Consider the following 25,338-nt stretch of genomic DNA (forward strand, 5'->3'; position numbering starts at 1 on the left):
TCCTTCTGCTTGGGGACTGGGAGAAATGCCATGTTACCTCTCAGCCTGTGCGTTTATCTCAGTCTAGGAAGGTCACACCACTCAGCTCTTACTTTGTGTATCCAGTCGATGCAGAAATCCTTCAGCGTTACCTTGTGCATTTTGCACTTACATCATTACTGCCGTTGGTTAAATTACGTCGTTTATGGTGGGTGGGCCGATTTGAATGCAAGATGTGGACCTGGTGATAGAACATAGACTAGTACGGCCCAGGAACAGGCCATTTGGCCCACATTGCCCATGCCAAAAAAGATGCTAAGTTCAAATTGTCCTATCAGGGACACATGACAATAAATTCACTTGAAGTTCAAGTTCAAGTGAGTTTATTGTCATGTGTCCCTGATAGGATAATGAAATTCTTGCTTTGCTTCAGCACACAGAACATAGTGGGCATTGACTACAAAATACATGAATAAATAAACTGATAAACTAATCCTCTCTGCTTGCACTTGATCCATATTCTTCTTTCCCTTCACTTCCATGTGTCTATGTAAAAGTTTCATCAATGACATGACCATCATCACCCCTAACCCACCACGCTCTGTGCAAAAAAACTTGCCCCACACATCTTCCTAAAAAATGCCCCCCTCACCTTAATGTCTTTGACATTTCCACCCTGTGAGAAAAGTCGACCCTATCTCTATGCCTCTCATAATTTTATATACTTCTGCCAGGTATTCCTTCACCATCTCATGCTCCAGAGGAAACAATCAAGTTTGTCCAAAGTCTCCTTGCAGTGAATCCAGGCACAGCATAAGAGTGACTGCCTGACAGCACCAGAGACCAGGTGGTCAGCATGGACTTGGTGGGCCGAAGGGCCTGTATCAACGCTGTGTAACTAAACTTAACTTCCTGGGGGGGTATGAGTCTTGTATTTGAGAGGTATTGTCAGGGTATCGGGGCAAGTAACTGCAGAGCCTGCACCTGCACCAACTGTGCCCGGATGACCATGGAAGTGAATGTTATGGTTGCTGGTTGAGGCACCAAGAAAATGGGCGGCTTCGACCCAGATAATGTCGAAATTCTTGAGAGTTATTGGAGCTGCACTCCACTCCATTACAACATGACAGTTATCCATCACACAGTCTATTGTCACATAAACCATGGTAGAGTGAAAGGCTGCTGACGCCAACAGGATTAACAAGCTCATCAGGAAGTTCTGGCTCCGTCTGGGGGTGGAGTTGGAGTTGGGTTCATGGGAGGTTGGTCTTGGAGGGGAGGATGCTCCTCAAACTGCGGAGCATCCTGGACAACAAAGATCTTATAGCTATAAGATCTTTGCTGGACAATACATCTCACCCCCTCCATCACACACTGGTCAACCTGAGGAGCACCTTCAGCAACAGACTGGTTCCACCAAGATGCAGCACAGAACGCCACAGGAGATCCTTCTTCCCTGTGGCTATCAAACTGGACAACTCCTCCCCTTCTGTCGTGGGCTAGACTGACTCCCCCCCCACCCTCACCAATATTTGCACATCCCCAATCCTTTCCACTTGTCACTTTAATTTCATATCTCATGTATCTTGCATTTTTATGACTGTTGACAGATCAATTTCCCTCCTGGGATAAATCAAGTTCTATTGTATCGTATTGTATTGTATCGAATAGCTTTTGTTGCGCGCTAACCAGTCAACGAAAACATGCCTTGGAAATGTTGTGAGTCAGGAGAGGAATGAGCTAGAGTCAAACATGAACGTTATAATACTCATAATACTTTAAATTACAGACAGGAATTGGTAACAGGATTAGAGGAGAGATGAAGAAAATGTATTTTTCACCCAGGGAATAGTGGGGGTCAGGTCAGGAGTGTTTAATTGTCGTATGTACTGACAACAGAACAGTGAAATTCTTAAGGGCCTGTCCCACTTAGGTGATTTTTTAGGGGACTACAGGCGACATGGTCGCTGGGGTGTTGCCTGTATGGTCATGAGTCGTCTCCTCAGTCCCCCAAATAGTTGTAGCATTTTTCTGGTCACCGCTGGATTTTGCCGAAAGGGTTGTAGCTTGTCGCAGGTGGACGTAGGTTGACGCCTGTTTGGACATAAGTTGTCGTAGGTGTGGTTGTACGTGGATGTCCTAATGGTCGCCGGTTGTCGGTAGCTTGCCGTAGCTTGATGTCGACTGGGTGGTAGGTTGTCCTAGACATTGTCGTGGGGGCAAGGTCCAGTCACCGGTTTTTCGTTGACCTGCTACGACCATGACAGTCGCCAAAAAAAATCGCCAAAGTGGGACAGGCCGATTACTTGCAGCAGCTGGACAGCCACTTAAACACAATAATACATACGCATGTAAATACACAATAATCAATACTATAATACATTATTAATGTCATATTATGTAATCATAATAGTGGACAACAGTAGTACCAAGTACAACAGTCTGTAGAGTATCAAAGTTATTAAAGAAGAGTTTCGACCCGAAACGTCACCCATTCCTTCTCTCACGAGATGCTGCCTGTCCCGCTGAGTTACTCCAGCTTTTTGTGTCTGTCGACTGCTATTGAGGTTAGCGTTGGGCAGTGTTCAAGATCCTTAATGGGTCGCTGGGAAGAAGCAGTTCCTGAACCTGATTATTGATTAGTACGGGTGTCGGGACTGATAGGGAGAAGGCAGGAGAATGGGGTTGAGTGGGAGAAATCCTCTACCCTGAAAAATTAAAAAACTGTGAGTATTCACTGTATCCATGACCCTTGTGGTCTTGTACACCTAAACAACGTCACCCCTCAGCCTCATGCTCCACAAAAACAGGCCTGGATAGAATGGATGTGGAGAGGATGTTTCCACTAGTGGGAGAGTCTAGGACCAGAGGTCACAGCCTCAGAATAAAAGGACGTTCCTTTAGGAAGGAGATGAGGAGGAATTTCTTTCGTAAGAGGGTGGTGAATCTGTGGAATTCGTTGCCACAGAAGGCCGTGGAGGCCAAGTCAATAGATATTTTTAAGGCAGAGATAGATAGATTATTGATTAGTACGGGTGTCAGGGGTTATGGGGAGAAGGCAGGAGAATGGGGATAGGAGGGGGAGATAGATCAGCCATGGAGGAGCAGACCAGGTGGGCCGAAGGGCCTGTTTCCAAGCTGTGTCTCCAAACTAAACTAGAAAATAGGTGCAGGAGTAGGCCATTCGGCCCTCCAATATGATCATGGCCGATCATCCAAAATCAGTGCCCCGTTCCTGCCTTCTCCCCATATCCCTTGATTCAGTTAGGCCCAAGAGCTAAATCTATCTCTCTCTTGAAAACATCCAGTGTAATAAATTGCCCCTCGTTGAACAAATAGAGGATTTCAGAGTCTGACCTGAAGCGTCGACTGTCCATAGAAACATAGAAATTAGGTGCAGGAGTAGGCCATTCGGCCCTTCGAGCCTGCACCGCCATTCAATATGATCATGGCTGATCATCCAAACTCAGTATCCCGTACCTGCCTTCTCTCCATACCCCCTGATCCCCTTAGCCACAAGGGCCACATCTAACTCCCTCTTAAATATAGCCAATGAACTGGCCTCAACTACCCTCTGTGGCAGAGAGTTCCAGAGATTCACCACTCTCTGTGTGAAAAAAGTTCTTCTCATCTCGGTTTTAAAAGGATTTCCCCTTTATCCTTAAGCTGTGACCCCTTGTCCTGGACTTCCCCAACATCGGGAACAATCTTCCTGCATCTAGCCTGTCCAACCCCTTAAGAATTTTGTAAGTTTTCTATAAGATCCCCTCTCAATCTCCTAAATTCTAGAGAGTATAAACCAAGTCTATCCAGTCTTTCTTCATAAGACGGTCCTGACATCCCAGGAATCAGTCTGGTGAACCGTCTCTGCACTCCCTCTATGGCAATAATGTCCTTCCTCAGATTAGGAGACCAAAACTGTACGCAATACTCCAGGTGTGGTCTCACCAAGACCCTGTACAACTGCAGTAGAACCTCCCTGCTCCTAGACTCAAATCCTTTTGCAATGAAAGCTAACATACCATTCGCTCCATGTTAGTCCATGTCCCCTCCACAGATGCTGCCCGACCCGCTGAAGTTTTCCAGAATTGTGTGTGTGTGTGTTTTGTTTTGCAGGAAAATGGGACTAAATATCCGGTGGAGATATTGGCGGGCGCTGTGCGGCTCCCAGTTGCCTCTTGGACTAGTGTAGTCTGTGGGCAAGTGGGGGGAGGCGCTTGTTGTTTTGTGGTGGGGAGCCGAGGACAGTTCCTGTAGATGGAGCTGTAGATGTGTGTGTGTGTGAGAGGGAGAGAGACTGAGTGAGTCGGTGGACACCTGAGCGGATTGCGAGAAGGCGCAGCGGCGTGAGTCAGCGCAGTACCTGAGCTGCGGGAGGGGAGAGAGATACAGGGGGGAGAGGAGACGAGACGACCAGGCGCCTCTCATCACCATGGGCTTCAGCGAGGCGCAGTTTGGCCGCTGAAGCGAAGCCCGGAGCCCGGAGCCCACACCCACACACCCACCCAGCGACCCATTTTCGCCCACACTGCGGATGGCCACATTTGCTTTCTGCTATGGTCGATGTGGATGAAATGAGGAAATCCTTCCTCGTCCCGGAGATCAAACCCTTGGATCACTACGACTTCCACAGGGCGAAGATTGCCGGCAGCTTGTCGTGGCTGTTGGGCCGCTCGTATGGGCCAGGTAAGCAGCGAGCTGCCATTGTCTCTGTCTCTCTCTCTCTGTCTCTGTCTCTCTCTCTCTCTGTCTCTCTCTCACCTCTCTCGCCCCCTCTCTCTCTGCCTTTGTCTCTCAACCCCCCCTCCTCCCTCCCTCTCCCCCTCTCCCTCTCCCGCTCCCACTCCCCCTCTCTCTCTTTCCCTCTCTCTCTCTTTATTTCCCCCTCTCCCTCTCTCTCCCCCCCCCCCTCTCTCTCCCCCTCCCCTCCCTCGCTCCCCCCCTCTCTCTCCTCGCCCTCTCTCCCCCCTCCCTCTCTCTCCCTCCCTCTCCCCTCCCCCTCTCCCCTCTCTCTCTCTCCCCTCTCCTCCTCTCCTCCTCCCTCTCTCCTTCCCCTTCTCTCCTTCCCCCTCTCTCTCCTTCCCCCTCTCTCTCCCCTCCTCTCTGTGATTTTTGTCGGGAGGTAAAACGGTGCGCAACCGGAAGATGTATTTTTTAAATCAGGCCAACAACAATATCTCAATGCCGAGCCCCCAGAGCCACAATATCTCCCTCTCCCTCTCCCCGGTATAATTGTGTCGGTTCGACCAGGAACCTGTGTAATAAATGATACACTGGCTGTTCGTGCTGCAGCCCGGCCCATTGTGTACGCCGGGACCAGGGGCTAGGTGTGTGTGTGTGTGTGTGGGGATAAGATCGCCACTAATTACAACATACGTATTCACATATATTTTTTAAATATAAAGAGCAGCAGCAAACAGCGACTGTAAGGCCCAGCGCATTTCTGTAGATTGTTTAATTAATTGGGGAACGTTGGGCCGGGCACAGACTGTTGGGGGATTAATCCACAGCTGTTTTCGTTGTTTAAATGAAATTTTTTTTTTGTTAAAGAGCGAGATAACAGGGGGTTGTTTGAGACGGAGCGGCCGCGACTCCGTCTCCTCGCTGCGGGGAGGTGTGGGATTTATAAGGATGTGGGTCGGTTTCAGTGAAACTCATGGGCGAGGCTGTTGTTGTGGCTTCCCGGAGATTAATTGAATGGAGGTGCTGTCTATTAATTAACCAGTTTGACCATAAACACGGGAACAGGCTCTTCGGCCCACAATGCCTATGCTGACCACCATGTAAAAATAAACCAATCTCCTGCCTGCAGCTGACCCATATCCCTCCATTCCCTGCATATATCCATGTTGCTATTTACAGGCCTCTAAAACACCACTATGGTATCTGCTGCCTCCACCACCACCTGGCAGCGCGTTCCTGCCACCCACCACCAAACTTGCCCGCACATCTCCTTTAGACTTTGCCCCTCTCACCTTAATGCTACGCCCTCTAGTCTGACATTGCTCTACCCTGGGAGAAAAGGCTCTGATTGTCTCCCCTATCTATACCGCTCATCATTTCTTAAACTTCTATCAGATTCCCCTCGGCCTCTGACGCTCCAGAGAAAACTATCCGCGTTTGGCCAAGCTTTCCTTGTGGTTAATGCCCTCGAATCCAGGCAGCATTCTCGTAAAGCCTGAAGAAGGGTCCTGACCCGAAACATCACCCCATCCTTTGTAACCATATAACAATTACAGCACGGAAACAGGCCATCTCGGCCCTTCTAGTCCGTGCTGAACACTTATTCTCACCTAGTCCCATCCACCTGCACTCAGACCATAACCCTCCATTCCTTTCCCGTCCATATACCTATCCAATTTATTTTTAAATGATAAAATCGAACCTGCCTCCACCACTTCCACTGGAAGCTCATTCCACACAGCTACCACTCTCTGAGTAAAGAAGTTCCCCCTCATGTTACCCCTAAACTTCTGTCCCTTAATTCTCAAATCATGTCCTCTTGTTTGAATCTTCCCTACTCTCGATGGAAAAAGCTTATCCACGTCAACTCTGTCTATCCCTCTCATCATTTTTAGACCTCTATCAAGTCCCCCCTTAACCTTCTGTGCTCCAAAGAATAAAGCCCTAACTTGTTCAACCCTTCTCTGTAACAGTGATGCTGTCTGACACACTTTCAGTTGCTCCATCACCTTGCTTCTATCTTCAACAATCCGGTAATCTTCTTGTGTACCCTAGTTTAAATTGACCACCCATGCCTTCATTTCTTACAGTGTTAGAGGTGCAGGAGTAGGCCATTCGGCCCTCTCTTGTATACATCCAGTGAATTGGCCTCCACTGCCTTCTGTGGCAGAGAATTCCACAGATTTACAACTCTCTGGGTGAAAATGTTTTTCCTCATCTCAGTTATTTTGGCCGACCCCATATTCTTAAACTATGACCCCTAGATCTGGACTCCCCCAACATCGGGAACATTTTTCCTGCATCTAGCCTGTCCAATCCCATAATAATTTTATATGTTTCTATAAGATTCCCTCTCATCCTTCTAAATTCCAGTGAATACAAGCCCAGTTGATCCATTCTTTCATCATATGTCAGTCCTGCCATCTCAGGAATTGACCTGGTGAACCTACGCTGCACTCCCTCAATAGCAAGAATGTCCTTCTCAAACCAGGAAACCACAATACTCCCCTCATCCATGACCTCACTATGTAGTTAAAGCATCACGTGTAGATGACTGTCTGACTGTGACTCAAGCTCTTGATCTGTAGTGAGGAAGGACACTAAACTAATTCAACTAATCCTGGCCAGAGACCAGTTAAACTTGTTTACCTTTGGTTTGCTGTTAAGATTAGTTTCAAATATTTATCACTTAAACATCCATAGAACAGTACAGCACGAGAGCAGGCCATTCGGCCCACAATGTCTGTGCCGAACATGATCCATATCCCTCCATTCCCTGCATATCCATGTGCCTATCCAAAAGCCTCTTAAACGCCACCACCATGATATCTGCCTCCACCACCACCCCTGGCAGCTTGTTCCAGGCACCCACCACCCTCTGTATAAAACAAAAAGTTGCCCTGCACATCCCCCTTTAAACCTTGCCCACATTGAACAAAACCTGCCATAGTGCTTAGACTAGACTTCACTTTAGACATACAGCGTGGAAACAACCTCTTTGTCCCCGAGTCCATGCCGACCAGCGATCACCCAGTACACTAGCACTATCCTACACGCTAGGGACCAAAGCCAATTACCCTACAAGCCTCTACGTCTTTGGAGTGTGGGAGGAAACCAGAGCACCCGGAGAAAACCCACGCCATCAAGAATGCACTCCCTACCGACAGCACCCGTTGTCAGGATCGAAACCGGGTCACTGACGCTGTAAGGCAGCAACTCTACCGCTGCGCATCCGTTAACCTCAGCCTCTGCTCAGCTTTCAAACAGAGAAGCATTGAATGCAGCTCATATAATCTTCATAGTGTCAAACAGCACAGAAACAGGCCCTTCAGCCCAACTTGTTCATGTTGAACAAATTGTCTACCTAGCCCATATCCCTCCAATCCCTTTCTATCCATGTATCTGTCCAAATGTATTTTACATTTTATTGTACCTGCCTCAACTACTTCCTCTGGTAGCTTGTTCCATTATCTCACCGCCTTCTGTGTGAAAAAAGTTGCCACTCGGGTTGCTATTCAATCTTCCCCCACTTGCCTTCATTCTTAGTTCTTGATTCTCCTACCCTGTGAAAAAGGCTCTGGGCATTCACTTAGTCCATTCTCTCATCATTTACTACACCTCTATAAGATATAGACAATAGACAATAGGTGCAGGAGTAGGCCATTCAGCCCTTTGAGCCAGCACCGCCATTCAATGTGATCTTGGCTGGTCATCCCCAATCAGTACCCTGTTCCTGCCTTCACCCCATATCCCCTGAATAAATAAACTCCACTATCTTTAAGAGCCCTATCTAGTTAAAATTGCTCCTTAACCTCCTGCGCTCCAAGGAATAAAGTTCTAGATGGTCTCCCTGTGGCTCAGGACCTCTAGTCCTAGAAACATCCTTGTGAGTCTTTGGTGTAATCTTTCCAGCTTAATGGCACTTTTCCCTATAGCAGGTTTACCAGAACTGAACACAATACTCCAAGATATAGGCACAAAAAGCTAGAGTAACAGCGGGCTCAGACAACATTTCTGGAGAAAAGGTCTTGACCCGAAACATCACCTATTCCTGTTCTCCATAGTTGCTGTTTGACCCACTGAGTTACTCCAGGCTTTTGTGTCTATCTTCGGTTTAAACCAGCATCTACACAATACTCCAAATGTGGCTGTATCAGCATTAAGTGTGGATTACAAGATACTGGATTAGGTCATGTTTTTCATTTGATTCCTTCTGTGCAAGCTTGATTCACATCTCTGGTGTTCATGTTGGGAACAGGAACAGGTGTATGAAATCATGAGAGGGATAGATTGTATAGACACACAGAGTCTCTTGCCCAGAGTAGGTGAATCGAGAACCAGAGGCCACAGGTTTAAGGTGAAGGGAGGAAAGATTTATTAAGAATCTATGGGGTAACTTTTTCCACAGAGTGGTGGGTGTATGGAACGAGCTGCCATAGGAGGTAATTGAGGCAGGGATTATTACAATGTTTAAGAAACAATTAGACGGGTACATGGATAGGACAGATTTAGGGGGATATGGACCAAACGTGGGCAGGTGGGACTAGTGTAGCCGGGACAATGTTGTCAGGTTTAGAGGGATGTGATACGGTAGAACTTTATTTATCCTAGGAGGGAAATTGGGCCAAAAACATCACCCATTGCTTCTCTCCGGAGATGCTGCCTGTCCCGCTGACTGACTCCAGCTTTTGGTGTGTAATGGGCGGAAAGACAATACATGATTACAATTGAGCCGTTTACAGTTGTGTGACTGGGAGTAGTGAGGTGGAACTGCTACTGAGAAGTGATGGATGGACGGGTGTCAGAAGATGCTCCGCTCTGTGACAGGAAGCGGCTGATCTAATGGACCTATCTGTGTAGGAAGGAACTGCAGATGCTGGTTTAAACCGAAGATAGACACAAAGTGCTGGAGTAACTCAGCGGGCCAGGCAGCATCTCTGGAGAGATGGAATGGGTGACGTTTCGGGTCAGGACACTTCTTCAGAACGATCTTTTCTTACGGAAGTTCAGGGAATAAAAGGACCTCGGAAAACGAACGAACACATCATTGGAAAGTAGCAATATCGGCAGATGGAGTGTCTTCCTTCACTGGCGAAGGCAAAGGATGTAAGATTGTAAGAGGGAGTATGGTGTGCTTACCTTCATAGGTCAGGGCATTGAGTATAAGAGTCAGGAAATTATGATGAGTGGGTTAACCTATGATGAACGTACAGAATAGTGAAAGGCTTGGATAGAGTGGATGTGGAGAGGATGTTTGCACTAGTGGGAGAGTCTAGGACTAGAGGGCACAGCCTCAGAATTAAAGGAGTGGAGTATCTTGCTCCACTCTATGATCTTTGGTCTGAAACATAGAAAATAGGTGCAGGAGTAGAGGCCATTCGGCCCTTCGAGCCTGCACCGCCATTCAACATGATCATGGCTGATCATCCAATTCAGTATCCCATCCCTGCCTTCTCTCCATACACCCTGATCCCTTTAGCCACAAGGGCCACATCTAACTCCCTCTTAAATATAGCCAATGAACTGTGTGGCTTCAACTACCCTCTGTGGCAGAGAATTCCACAGATTCACCACAAGGAGGGTCTCGACCCGAAACGTCACCTATTCCTTCGCTCCATAGATGCTGCCTCACCCGCTGAGTTTCTTCAACATTTTTGTCTACCTCAGAATTAAAGGACATCATTTGGGAAGGATGAATTTTTGAAGTCAGAGGGTGGTGAATCTGTGGAATTCTTAGCCACAGAAGGCTGTGGCGGCCAAGTTAGTGGATATTTTTAAGGCAGAGGTAGATAGATTCTTGATTAGTACGGGTGTCAGAGGTTATGGGGTTAGGAGGGAGAGATGGATCAGCCATGATTGAATGGTGGAGTAGGCTTGGTGGGCTGAATGGCCTAATTCTGCTCCTATCACATGATGCAGCTTAATATTGGTCAGGCCACGTTTGGAGAATTGCATGCAGTTCTGCTCACCCCATTACTGCAATGATGTGGAGGCTTTGGAGAGAGTGCAGAAGAGGTTTACCAGAATGCTGCCTCGATTACAGGGTTTTTCGGTAAAAACAAGAATTCCACAGATTCACCACCCTCACATTAAAGAAATTCTTCCTCATCTGCTTTGTGCTCTGCATGTTGGAGCTGTGTTTGGGAATGTAGCGAAGAGGAGATATTCAACTGGCAAGTTCTCCTTTGACTAGTGTGGATGTGATGAGAATGAAGGGTGTCTGCCTTCAGAGTGAAAACTGTGTGGTCATCTTAAATCTGATACGTGAAGTAATCTCATATTCCCAGTAACGGACAGCATTGTCTAATCAGCGCGGGTTCCGGGAGGCATTGAGTTGCAATTAGTTACATGCAAAAAGTAATCGCAACAAAATCAAAGTTGGTCATCTTTGGGGAGAACATATGTTGCTTATTTGGGCTTTAGTCCTAATGTCTGTGGCTCTAAATGTCCCACTTTGCTTTTTTTCTTGGAGTAGAGGTTTCTAACTAGAGGGCACAGGCTTCAGGTGAGGGGCGGGATGGTGGAGGGAGGGGGGGGGGGGGGGGGGGGGGGGATGAAAGGCATTTTCAATCAGAAGGTAGTTGGTATCTGGAATGAGCTGCCAGTGGAAACAATAGAAGCAGAAACATGTATGACTTTTATAATACATTTGGACAGACATATAGTGTTTAAGAAGGAACTGCAGATGCTGGAAAATTGAAGGTAGACAAAAATGCTGGAGAAACTCAGCGGGTGCAGCAGCATCTATAGAGCGAAGGAAATAGGAAACGTTTTGGGCAATGCTGGCATGAACATTGAATCCTCCCAATTTTGTTAGCCCTTGTTGTCTCCTCCCATCCCTCAGCCCTCGGGCTCCTCCTCCTCCTTTTTCCTTTCTTCTCCCCGCCACCCCCCCATCAGTCTGAAGAAGGGTTTTGTGCCGAAACGTTGCCTATTTCCTTCGCTCCATGGATGCTGCTGCACCCGCTGAGTTTCTCCAGCATTTTTGTGTACCTTGGACAGACATATAGACAGGACGAGTTTAGAGGGATATGGCTCAAATGCAGGTGAATGTGACTGGCCCAGTTGCCAACTTGGTCAGCATGGACAAGATAGGCCGAAGGGCCAGATCTGTGCTGTACAGATCCGTGGGTCTATGGTCGTGGTTTGTGGATAGTGCAAGGTGACGAACCTTGCAATCGGACCCACATCAAATATTTGCATCTTCAATGTAACAATGCCCCATCATGTGATTTAATGACACTCATTTTTGACAGGGCCAACTTTGTTCTCCTGTTTACTCGGAACCAATTTCAAGTTATCGAGGAAATTGCCGCGTCATCTGAAGGCAGGGTCTGTACTGATGCTAATTTCCCTGTGGTTATGGGGAGAAGGCAGGAGAATGGGGTTGAGAGGGAAGGATAGGTCAACCATGCTCGAATTGCGGAGTAGACACGATGGGCCGAATGGCCTAATTTTGTTCCTATGTCTTGTGGTATTATGTTTAGAGTTGTCCCTGATCGATAGATAGATACTTTATGGTCACATGTACAGTTAAGGTTTGTTTTCACGTACACAGTACACAAAGGAGTCGCCACAGTGCGGACAAACTTACAAAGTACCTTTAAATACTGTTTAAGAAGGAACTGCAGATGCTGGAAAAATCAAAGGAAGACAAAAATGCCAGAGAAACTCAGTGGGTGAGGCAGCATCTATGGAGCGAAGGAATAGGCGAAGTTTCGGGTCGAGACTTTCTTAAGGGTCGAGACCCGAAACGTTGCCTATTCCTTAAATATTGTTGTTTTCTTCTTCACCCCCCCTCCCTACTCCCCCCCCCCACCATCACAGGCCCCTCTTGTTCTGGGCGCCACCACACCATGCCGGGTTCATCCTTTGTTCTCCGTGACGTGGCCCATCCACCTCGGCCTCCAGCCTCCATGTTCCACATCCCTCCTGGTTCTTGGTCCATCTCACAGCCGGAGAGCAGAGATGAACTTCCACCAACCCCTTTGATGTCCCTCGGGCTCTCCTTGACAGGACTTTACTGCCTTTACCTTGCACTAAACATTGTTCCTCTGGTCATGTATCTGTACACTGTAAATGGATCGATTGTAATCGCGTATTGTCTTTCCGCTGACTGGTTAGCACGCAACAACAAGCTTTCCACTGAACCTTGGTACACGTGACAATAAACTAAACTGAAACTGATCAACGGCGATGACTCGGGCCTGAGTTCGGAGTCCGTGGTGTGCGGGTAGGGCCCACTAGTTCTAATGGTAGGTCCTCCATCGACGATGAACAAGAAGGGTCTTGACCCAGAACGTCACCCATTCCTTCTCTCCAGAGACGCTGCCTGTCCCGCTGAGTTACTCCAGCATTCTGTGTCTATCCTCGGTTTAAACCAGCATCTTCCAACACATGGTTCTGATGTTGTTCTCGTTAGCTACTCCTCTGCGGGCTATACTGACCTATGCACCCAGGCTCTGAGATGGGCGATTGAACCAACCCCACTCAGTACAATTGTTGATCGAGGCTGCGCCATTCATCTCTAGATCTTCCTTCTGCGCTCATTTATAGACATTAGTTTTTGTAGAGAAGTGGATCTGCGGCTCCCTTTTAAATTTTTTCCCCTTTTTATTGTTATTACAATAGGATATTAATTATCTCCATAACAAAACTATTCTCTCGTCTATCCCACATTAGATCTTCTGACTGGTGGAGATGATTTGCCCGTAGCTTTTCTTTTTTGTTTTAATTCAATTTTATTTTTAATATGTTCTATTATTTATTTATTATTTATTTATTTTTGTTATGATTTTTTTTTTATGATACTGCCTGTAAGGGAAATTCATTTCGTTGTCTCAAATTGAGACAATGACAATAAATTTGAATACAATACAATATAATTTGACCACTTTACGGTGTATAGACCAGGAATCCTTGTAACCTTTGTCATGGGAAACAACCTGTGTTTCTTTGTCCCTGGGGGAACTCCTGAATGAATTCTGGTCTCTCCCCATCCGCATACCCCAAGCCTGATAGACTTGCAGATTAAATAGTAATTATCTCACTGAAGATTGCATACTTTCCTTCTTGTGAAGGGCTGCTTTTGTCCCTGCGTCTGCAATATCAACATTGCAAAATAAAACGCTGCTTCACATTGTGCTTCTAAACACTTGTTTTGGTTTGTTTTTTTGCATGCATTCTGTGCTGAATTAATTTCACAGCATTTCACAATGTAGCTCCATTAATGATCGTGTTAGTTTTTTGCTTCGGGCCAGAAGATGAATTGTGGGAAGGGATTAAATGACGAACGGCAGTCACCTATCTTGCTTTCTTAAGCTACGCCAATCATCTCTCAAATCTTGATTTGAATTGTAACGAAAACTAATCCATGCCCTGCATTGTCTACCAAAGATCCTCTAGCGAGCAAGATAGATCACTAGACGAAAAAGACCGACTTAATACGGTCATGGGCAGATTCACGGGTAATTTTCGGCCCCATTTCCGTAACCGGCTTCCGTTTCCGCACCAAAGATCCCGTAGCGGAGCAAAGATACTAGCGCGGAGACGGAAGCCGGTTACGGAAACATCCTCGTAAAAATGAAAGTTATTTGGGAAAAATCTTCTCCTCATTTTCAGAATTATAATTTATTAACACAAACTGTTCCCCTGCAACGTTGATTACACTGCGGGTCGGGTCAGGTTACAGAAATGGATGCAAAAAAGGCCCACGTTCCGCTCCGTGGCGTACTACACGTCAGCCCATTGCATTTAGAAGGAGTGATCTATCTTGCTCCGCTATAGGTTCTTTGGTGTCTACAGAATTCTTCCCCTTCAATCAATATCTACATCCAGCACTTTGTGTTTTGCTCAAGATTCCAGCATTCTCAAGGCCAGCAGCATAATCCATAACCAATCCCTCTTCTCCCCTCTCCCATCGGGCAAGAGGTACAGAAGTGTGAAAACAAACGCACACCTCCAGATTCAGGGACAGTTTCTTCCCGGCTGTTATCAGGCAACTGAACCATCCTATCACCATCTAGAGAGCGGTCCTGACCTCCCATCTACCTCATTAGAGACCCTCGGACCATCTTTAATGAGACTTTACTGGACTTTACTCTCCAAAACCACTCGGGTACGGACTTAACCCTGGGATAAGGGGCAGGCAGCCGACTCGGGCAGGTCCATGACCTCTCAATGTCCAGAGTGAACTGCGGGCCATTGATTAGACCAATGAACAAAGTGGTCTTGTACAGCACAATGGTACAGTACGTGATATTCTATAGGTTCCGGGATCAAACATTTAATGGCATTTATAGATGTCCTTCAACAAGTCTAAACTGTAGCGTTTGTCCATATATGGAATATTAGTTTTAAGCAGATGATGCAGTTTAGGTTTGAATGGAATAAAGGGATGTTGACTTAAAACAAAATTACAGGAAGGCTGCATACGGGTTCCTCCAATGCATTGTCAGTTTAGTTTATTGTCACGTGTACCGAGGTACAGTGAAAAGCTTTTGTTGCGTGCTATCCAGTCAGCGGAAATACAACACATGATTACAATCGAGCCATTTACAGTGTATCATTATCATCCTTTTGTTGTCATCATGCAAAACAACAATTGTACAGTGCAAAATGAGAAGATGTTTCCCAGGGAATACCGGAGAATCGCACATAAAAACTTAAACATTTCACGCATAAATAAAAACAATCCAGTTCCTGATATAAACAGTACGAATAGTTTAAAAAAGTGCAGGTAAAAAAAAGCAACTTTAAAATACAAGTAAAAAAAAACAGTCATAAAATGTCCAGGGCATCTGATGGTACTGATATACTTATGATAAGGGAATAAGGTTTAGCGCAAGGTAAAGCCAGTAAAGTCCGATTAAGGATGGTCTGAGGGTCACCAATGAGGAAGATAGTGGTTCAGCACTGCTCTCTGGTTGTGGTAGGGTCCTCCAGTACCCCTTGCCCCGACCCGAAACATCACCCATTCCGTCTCTCCAGAGATGCTGCCTGTCCCGCTGAGTTACTCCAGCATTTTGTGTCTCTCTTCACTGAGTTACTCCAGCATTTTGTGTCTGTCTTTGTTGTATCCTGGCAGCCTTCAGTCAACTCTGTCCATGAATCGCGATCATCCAGCCTCCGCACAAACCTGCAGGCCACACTTCTCACCTCCGCTGCTGTTTGTCTTAGTGTCAGCTTCTGTCTCGTTTTGTTGCTGTGTGGAGCCCTGGGCCACATACCATTGTCGCTGGCCCTCTCTCAGTGCAATATGTTCCTGCTGCATTGAATCATTCCATCAGTCAACTACCAGATAGCTTCAAGAAAAAACCACTTTGTACAAAACGGATTGAGGCAGGAAGATACACTGCAGGTGATATTAGCCATTCGACTGTTTAAGAAGGAACTGCAGATGCTGGATAATTGAAGGTAGACAAAAATGCTGGAGTAACTCAGCGGGACAGGCAGCATTTATGGAGAGAAGGAAATAGGCAATGTTTCTGGGTCTCGACCATTCGGCCCATCAAGTCTACTCTGCCATTCAATCATGGCTGATCTATCTGTCCCTCCTCGCCCCATTCTCCTGCCTTCTCCCCATAACCCCTGATTCCTGTACTAATCAAGAATCTATCTATATCTGCCTTAAAAATATCCATTGACTTGGCCTCCACAGCCTTCTGTGGCAAATAATTCTAACTGTGGTTTTATAGTCACGTGCATTGAAGTAAGACATTTTTATTTGCAGCCACATTTTCTGTCTATATCTTCGGTGTAAGCCGGCATCTGCAGTTCCTTCCCACACATTACTGGGAGGGTTTTTTTGTGTGTCAGTGATATGGGTGACAGTCAGTGCAAGCTGCAGAAGTGTAGGTAGGAACTGCAGATGCTGGTTTACACCGAAGATAGACTTGTGTAACTCAGCGGGACTGGCGGCATCTCTGGAGAGAAGGAATGGGTGACTCTTCTTCAGACAGCCAGAAGACACGAAGGGTCTCGACCCAAAACGTCACCCGTTCCTTATCCCCGGAGATGCTGCCTGTCCCACTATACGAGTTTACCCAAGAGCTCTCCCGAGTTAAAAAAAAATTCAAACCCGTGGTAAGTACGTCGGAGCTCGGGACGTCTCTTAGCGGCTCGTAACGCTAACGGCAGGTCCTCGGGAAGACTCGTGAAGATTTTTCAACATGTTGAAAAATGTCCACGAGAGCCCCGAGTACCTACGAGTGGCCATTACCGTAATTCTCCGAGTTCGAATCGGGGGAAACTCGGGATAACTCTTGAATTAGCTCGTACAGTGGGAGTACGTTTACTCCAGCTTTTCAGGCTGTAGAAGTGAGTGATTCACTAGAGAGAGAGAGATACAAGTGACGTGCAGGTACGTGTGAGTCACTGTTCGCCCTCTGTCCCTGTGGGGACAATGGGTTGGATTTGGTTACGGCATTTAAATACCGCATGTAAAGTAGGCGATGCCTTTGACCTTTGGAATCTTGGGCCAGAGCCAAACGTGAATGGAAACATTTTTCCACCGTTTTCGCAACTTGTGCATTGAAAGGAAGGAAGTAAAATCATATCGTAATTAAGTTGGCACAATGCATAGAGGAATTATATAATAGTGTGGACATTGAAGACTGCAATTTTCAGTTTAGTTTATTGTCACGAGTACAGTGAAAAGCTTTTGTTGCGTGCTATCCAGTCAGCGGAAAGACAATACATGATTACAATCGGGGCCTGATCACAGATAACACACCCCTTCTCTCTCCCTCTCTCTGTCCCGTGCCTCCTCTATCCTGCCCTTACACTCCCCTCCCTTCCGTCCTCCCATATCCCCCCCCCCCCCTCCCTCCGGCTTTACATTTCACTCCACCTCTTCTCTCCCTATATGACCCCCTTTTGTTTCCTTCACACCTCCAGCCTTTGTCACTTGCTCCCCCTATCTGCCGATCACCCCCTCACCTGTGTCCACCTATCACTCTCCAGGATTTGTCCCACCCCCTCCTTTCACTCCCCCACTCCATCATTCTAAAGAATGGTGCGGCACGGTGGCGCAGCGGTAGAGTTGCTGCCTCGCAGCGCCAGAGACCCGGGTTCGATCCCGACTACGGGCGCTGTCTGTACGGAGTTTGTACGTTCTCCCCGTGACCTGCGTGGGTTTTCCCCGAGATCTTCAGTTCCCTCCCACACTCCAAAGACATAGAAACATAGAAACATAGAAATTAGGTGCAGGAGTAGGCCATTCGGCCCTTCGAGCCTGCACCGCCATTCAATATGATCATGGCTGATCATCCAACTCAGTATCCCGTACCTGCCTTCTCTCCATACCCCCTGATCCCCTTAGCCACAAGGGCCACATCTAACTCCCTCTTAAATATAGCCAATGAAGTGGCCTCAACTACCCTCTGTGGCAGAGAGGTCCAGAGATTCACCACTCTCTGCGTACAGGATTGTAGGTTAATTGGCTTGGGTTTGGGTTTCTATACTTGATATAAGTGTAAATTGTCCCTAATGTGTGTGTAGGCTTGTGTTAGTGTGCGGGGAAGGCTGGTCGGGGAAGACTCTGTGGACTGAAGGACCTGTGTCTGCACTGTATCTCTAAGTTGAACTAAGAGACCTGATCCAAAACATCACCTGTCAATCCCCACTCAGATGCTGCCTGACCCACTGAGTACATCCAGCACTTTGTGTTTTGCCCAATACACCAGCATCTGCAGTTCCTTGTGTCTCTATATATTTACTACATTTTACAGGGAAGGTTTAAAGGTCGGTCACTCCCTGTAGCCTCTGCTGTGGTAACTTCAGTTAAGCATTGGTCTATTTTGTTTTATCCGACTGTCCAGGTGTAAGGAGATTGAAGGATTATTATACAGCTCTCTGTGTCACCTGCAGATGACGTCATAGGTGATAGGAGCAGAATGAGGCCATTTGGCCCATCAAGACTACTCTGCCATTCGATCATGACTGATCTATCTCTCCCTCAACCCCATTCTCCTGCCTTCTCCCCATAACCTAACACACGTACTAATCAAGAATCTGTGCCTTAAATATACCCATTGATGTGGCCTCCACAGCCTTCTGTGGCAAAGAATTCCACAGATTCACGGTACACAAAAATGCTGGAGAAACTCAGCGGGTGCAGCAGCATCTATGGAGCGAAGGAAATAGGCAACGTTTTGGGCCGAAACCCTTCCACAGATTCACCACTCTCTGACTAAATAAATTCCCCCTCATCTCCGTCCTAAAGGATAAGTACGTGATTCCATTTGTACGTGATTAAGGATTGGTGTGTTTTAAACATTTTTTGAATGCTGTTCCTGAACGACACTTGGTGGAGATGTGAAGTTTGGACATTATTAATGTCAATGACTGCCTTGCTGAGGTTTAGTAACACAGTGAGACACACTGCAGCTCTGTACTGTTGTGGGTTGGGGATTGCCCTGCCATAGGTTGTGGAGCAAGGGATCACAAGAGGTCACATCTGACAGGAGTAGATTTAGGACAATTCGGCCAATCAAGTCTACTCCGCCATTCAAACATGGCTGATCTACCTCTCCCTCCTAACCCCATTCTCCTGCCTTCTCCCCATAACTCCTGACACCCGTACTAATCAAGGATCTATCTATCTCTGCCTTAAAAATATCCACTGACTTTGACTCCACAGCCGTCTGTGGCAATGAATTCTTCTGACTAATTCCTACTCAACTTCTTCCTAAAAGAACGTCCTTTAATTCTGAGTCTGTGACCTCTAGTCCTAGACTCTCCCACTAGTGCAAACATCCTCTCCACATCCACTCTATCCGGGCCTTTCACTTGGTCTGGGTTTGAGCAACAATTGCACCTTTTCTCATCTTCTGCAATGGAGGAAATGGACATAAACTTAATTTGAGCAAAAAAAACCCTCTGTGTGATCAGATGGGTCTCCCAATAGCGAGAATGCTATCCCAATCCTCCAACAAACCTCATTGTGAACATTACATCCATTGCATTGCAAACATTAGACGTTTTAATCTGTAACTGTTATAATACACTGCTGAAAACAATATTCTACGGCCTGGTAATTTTCTCTTTGTACTGCCTGTTGTGTGTGTGGCTCGATTGTATTATAGCTTTATATTATTATTTAATCTATATATTATATAGATTGGTTATGGTATTATCCGATGTAATTGGATAGCATGCAATGAAAAGCTTTTCACTGTATCTGTATCTCTGTACACGTGATGAAAGAATAAACCAAAACAAAGTGCTGGAGGAACTCAGCAGGTCAGGCTAAAGACCCTACAGCGAGCAAGATAGTTCACTAGACGAAAAAGACATAGGACGGTCATGGGCAAATTTTCGGCCCCATTTCCGTAACCAGCTTCCGTCTCCGCTTCAAAGATCCCGTAGCGGAGCAAAGATACTAGTGCGGAGACGGAAGCCGGTTACGGAAACATCCTCGTAAAAATAAAAGTTATTTGGGAAAAATCTTCTCCTCATTTTCAGAATTTAAATTTATTAACACAAACTGTTCCCCCGCAACATTGATTACACTGCGGGTCGGGACGGGTCCGGTTACGGAAATGGATGATAAAAAGGCCCACGTTCCGCTCCGTTGCGTACTACACATCAGCCCATTGCATTTAGCAGGAGTGTTCTATCTTGCTCCGCTATAGGTTCTTTGGGTGAGGCAGCATCTGTGGTGGGTATGGACAAGCTATAGTTCAGGTAATGGCCAGTGGAGTAAGGGGGGGAGAAAACTGGAAATGAGATGTGGAGGTGGGGCAAGGCCCAGCAAGGGATAGGTGGAAGATAGACACAAAATGCTGGAGTAACTCAGCGGGACAGGCAGCATCTCTGGGGAGAAGGAATGGGTGAAGTTTCGGGTCGAGACCCTTCTTCGGATAGGTGGACACAGGGTAAGGTGAGGTGGTGGCAACTTGGAAGATGGGTGGAGTATGTGAGAAAGGCTAGGGGTGATGGGTAGGGGAGTGGGAAAAGTGGGGGGGAATTAATAGTCAGTTATACAGCATGGAAACAGCTTCTACCACCCAACTTGCCCTTGTCAACCAAGGTGCCCCATCTACACTAATCCCACCTGCTCACGTTTGGCCCATTTCTCTCCAACCCTTTGCTATTCATGTACCTGTCTAAATGTCTATTAAATGATGTTATAGTACCTGCCTCAACTACCTCCTCTGGCAGCTCGTTCCACACACCCACAGCCCTCTGTATGGAACCCCTGGATAGTTGCCCCTCAAAAAAAACAAACCCAAAACCTTCAACGGGTCAGGCAGCATATGTGGAGAGAGAAGCAAGGTTAACGCTTCTGATAAAAGTCATCCACCTGAAACATTAATTCTATTTCTCTCTCCACAAATGCTGTCTGACCTGCCGAGGAGTTTGATCACTTGGTTTTATTTTATTTTATTTCCTGCTACTGCAGTTTTTTTCTCATGGACTAGGTGGGCTGAAGGGCCTGTTTCTGTTCAGTATCTCTAAAAGAGTCTAAAGATGGTCTGATGTGTGATTCTCCCAAGGCCCAAACCACAGAGCATGCCTTCGTGAAGTTCAGATCCAATGTAAATGTGTGGAGACAGATGGGGCATTTTGGTGTCAAAAAGATGATGGGGTCTGGTTTTGTTTTTCTACCCCTGATGGAATTTCTTCAAAGGACCTTGTGGTTTTGTTGATGTTTAATAGTTTCCTTTATGTGGCTAACCGCGGTGTTGCCATACACTCTTGCACAACAGAGACTTGTCTTGAATAAGGTGCTTCTCCAATTACACCTCTTCCTCAGATCATCAGCTGAATCATAGAAACATAGAAAATAGGTGCAGGAGGAGGCCATTCGGCCCTTTGAGCCAGCACCGTTCGCCATTCATTGTGATCATGGCTGATCGTCCCGTATCAATAACCCGTGCCTGCCTTCTCCCCATATCCCTTGACTCCACTAGCCCCTAGAACTCTATCTAACTCTCTCTTAAATCCATCCAGTGACTTGACCTCCACTGCCCTCTGTGGCAGGGAATTCCATAAATTCACAACTCACTGGGTGAAAACGTTTTTTCTCACCTCAGTCTTAAATGACCTCCCCTTTATTCTAAGACTGTGGCCCCTGGTTCTGGACTCGCCCAACATTGGGAACATTTTTCCTCCTCTGTCGAAAATGATCTACCTGATTGGAGACCTCGCACTATCTTTAATTGGACTTTACTGGACTTTGTCTGGCACTAAATACTATTCCCTTTATCGCGTATCTGAACATTGTGGACAGCTTGAATATGATACATTTTAGTCTTTTCGCTGACTGGATAGCACACAACAAAAAAGGTTTTCACTGTACCTCGTTACGTGACACTCAACTCTGAGCTCAACTCTGAGCTCAACTCTGAGCTCAACTCTCTCCCCACCCAACTCTCCACACAACTCTGAACCACCCAACTATCCACCCAACTATCCACCCAACTATCCACCCAACTATCCACTCTGAACCACCCAACTATCCACCCAACTCTGAACCCCACAACTCTGAGCCCCACAACTCTGAACCACCCAACTCTGAACCCCACAACTCTGAACCCCACAACTCTCCACACAACTCTGAACCCCACAACTCTGAGCCCCACAACTCTGAGCCCCACAACTCTGAGCCCCACAACTCTGAGCCCCACAACTCTGAGCCCCACAACTCTGAACCCCACAACTCTGAACCCCACAACTCTGAACCCCACAACTCTGAACCACCCAACTCTGAACCCCACAACTCTGATCCACACAACTCTACACCAAACTCAAGAGTCTCTACTTGATCCCACCTGCCCCCCCTGAGCTGTGGCGGAGTGCCTGCACTCTTGACTCTGGCTCTGGGTTTGAACTCGTTACCAGAGATTACAAGTGACTATGTTCTAATTACTGCGGCTGTTATACAGGTTGGAGCTCCCTGTGGTTTGGGAATGAGCAGCATAATTGCAAGTTTAGTATGTTTTATGCGTGACCTATGCTCTGGAATCTTGGCCCCATTAACAACAAAAATCCTTCAAGGTCAAACTAGTCTGAATGTTCTTTAACCCCAGGCCTGGTTCGGTAGTTCTGTGCTCCGTAGTAAACTCGGCAACAGTTCCGTCGAACGTTTCCCCTGGGTCTGCCAAGGCTGGGGATGACACGGTTGTGCAGCGGTAGAGTTGCTGCCTTACAGCGATCGAAACCCAGGTTCGATCCCGACTACGGGCGATGTCTGTACGGAGTTTGTACCTTCTCCCCGTGACCCATTTGTATACATTGGGTACTCAAGCAAAGACTTTCACTGTGCTGCATTCTAATAAAGCATTCCACCCCCCCCCCCCCCCCCCCATCCACCCCCCCCTCATCCCCCCCCCCCCCCCCCCTCCCCCCCAGCCACCATGGGAGCCCCCCCCCCCACGGGGAGACGGGGAGAGAAGGTGGTGGGTGTAGGGCGCTCCCTGCAGGCCAGTGTGAGTTGTGCAGCAGGTTGAGCCCCCCCCCCCACAGCACATCAACCTGAAGGAACAGAACTGGTGTTTCCACTCTGTCAAAAATATCCCCCCCCCCCCCAGGCCTTCCACAGGTGTAGGGTCCTGGGGGGGAGGTTACCATTGTACACAAATGACTTGTTTAAAATAGGAGTTCCTGTATATATTAGCTGACGTGTTATTTCCAACTCCTGACTGACTAGGTGTTGAATCTAAGTCTTGGTTGGCGTGTTAATTCCAACTCCTGACTGACTAGGTGTTGAATCTAAGTCTTGGTTGGTGTGTGTAGTCCTAGCTGACAACCAAACATTGAAGATAGATTCAAATCGTTGGAGTCAGGGCCATCTTAACGCATGGGTGCGCTGGGCAGTTGCCCGGGTCAGCACCAACTTCGGGCCCAGGCTAATCTATATATTGTAGAATGTTATTGTACAACATGAAAACGGAGAAGAACATCGCAAGCATAAAGAACCTGGAGGTGCAGGGGCCCCAATGCCCTGTTTTGCCCGGGGGCCTATAATGCTGTTAGATGTCCCTGGCTGGAGTAACTCAGCAAGCCAGGCAGCATCTCTGGAGAGTAGGAATGGGTGACGTTTCGGGTCGAGACCCTTCTTCAGACTCTAGTCTCTCAGGTCTTCAGGTCTGAAGAAGGGTCTCGACCCAAAACATCGCCCACTCTCTCCAGAGATGCTGCCTGCCCAGCTGAGTTACTCCAGCATTTTGTGTCCATCTTCAGTGTAAACCAGCCCCTGCACTTCCTCCCTGCACACTACGAGCATTGAATTCTCCAATTTGAAGTGACATGCTCCCCCACCCCTACCTTCTCTCTGATTCCCGATCCCAACGCACAGACATTTTTCAAGATACAAGCATGAAAAATATCCTTTAGTCTTCTGATCCAGAGGACCGTGAAAGTCCAGTCCTGTTGCCTTGTTGGTGAAGGTCACAGCTAATCTATGACCTCTGTCCACATCCGTAAATATACCCGATTAATGGAAATCCGGAAATCTACGCACTAAAATTAACAATTTAATCAATTGCCGTTCCTAACTTGATCCTTATTTACAAAATGACACAAAGTTTCCAACCTTTCCGATATGGTTTCCCAAACCCAGTTATGTCGTGTTTAGTTTACTTTAGATTAGTTTAGTTTAATTTAGTTTGGAGATACAGCGCAGAAACAGGCCCTTCGGCCCATCGAGTCCGCGCCGACCAGCGATCCCCGCATATTAACACTATCCCGCACACACTAGGGACAATTTTGACATTTTTACCAAGTCAATTAACCTACATTCCTGCACGTCTTTGGAGTGTGGGAGGAAAGACAATAGACAATAGGTGCAGGAGTAGGCCATTCGGCCCTTCGAGCCAGCACCGCCATTCCATGGCTGATCATTCCCAATCAGTACCCCGTTCCTGCCTTCTCCTGAAGATATCGGAGAAAACCCACACAGGTCACGGGGAGAATGTACAAACTCTGTACAGACAGCACCCGTAGTCAGGATCGACACCGGATATCTGGTGCTGTAAGGCAGCAACTCTACCACTGCGCCACCGTGCTTTAGTTAGTTTGTGTCATCTATAGTTTCGTTTTTTTTAGTTTATAGATACAGCGCGGAAACAGGCCCTTCGGCCCACCGTGTCCGTGCCGACTAGCGATCCCCGCACACCAACACTATCCTACACCCACCAGGGACAATTTTTACATTTACCAAACGAATTAACCTACAAACCTGCACGCCTTTGGAGTGTGGGAGGAAACTGAAGATCTCGGAGAAAACCCACGCAGGTCACGGGGAGAACGTACAAACTCCATACATAGAGCTGTATATATGATGCGGACTGGATAGTCAGGGGCTGGGATCTGCCTCTCAATAGCGGCCAGCCGCAAAATACTGGAGTAACTCAGCGGGACAGGCAGCTGCTTGGAACCTATGGGGTGATTCCACAGAGCGTTTTACCCAGAGTAGAGCATCAAGAACCAGAGGTCAGAGGTTTAAGGCGAGGGGAGAAAGATTTAATGGGAATCTGAGGGGTGTTATTTTCACACAGAGGGTGGTGGGCGCATGGAACGAGGTGCCGGAGGAGATAGTTGAGGCTGGGACTATCGCAACATTTAAGTAAAATTTAGACAGGTACATTATATAGGATAGGTGGTCCGAAGAAGGGTCTCAACCTGAAAGGTCAACTATTCCTTTTCTCCAGAGATGCTGCCTGACCCGCT

General features: G+C 47.1%; 1 protein-coding gene across 3 annotated transcripts in view; it reads left to right on the forward strand.

The window, feature by feature from the left end:
* Nucleotides 1–4,212: 4,212 nt before the first annotated feature.
* Nucleotides 4,213–25,338, forward strand: part of camsap3 (calmodulin regulated spectrin-associated protein family, member 3) — an 89,292-nt gene continuing 68,166 nt past the window's right edge. The window contains exon 1 of one of the 3 annotated variants that reach the window (XM_055663924.1): nt 4,213–4,665. In XM_055663924.1, coding sequence (XP_055519899.1) covers nt 4,536–4,665 — 130 coding nt within the window. In that variant the 5' untranslated portion in view covers nt 4,213–4,535. The remainder of the gene's footprint in view (nt 4,666–25,338) is intronic. The other 2 variants (XM_055663923.1, XM_055663925.1) reach the window with 2 other exon arrangements.

This window comes from Leucoraja erinacea, chromosome 39, assembly GCF_028641065.1.
Source record: "Leucoraja erinacea ecotype New England chromosome 39, Leri_hhj_1, whole genome shotgun sequence".
NCBI lineage: Eukaryota > Metazoa > Chordata > Chondrichthyes > Rajiformes > Rajidae > Leucoraja > Leucoraja erinaceus.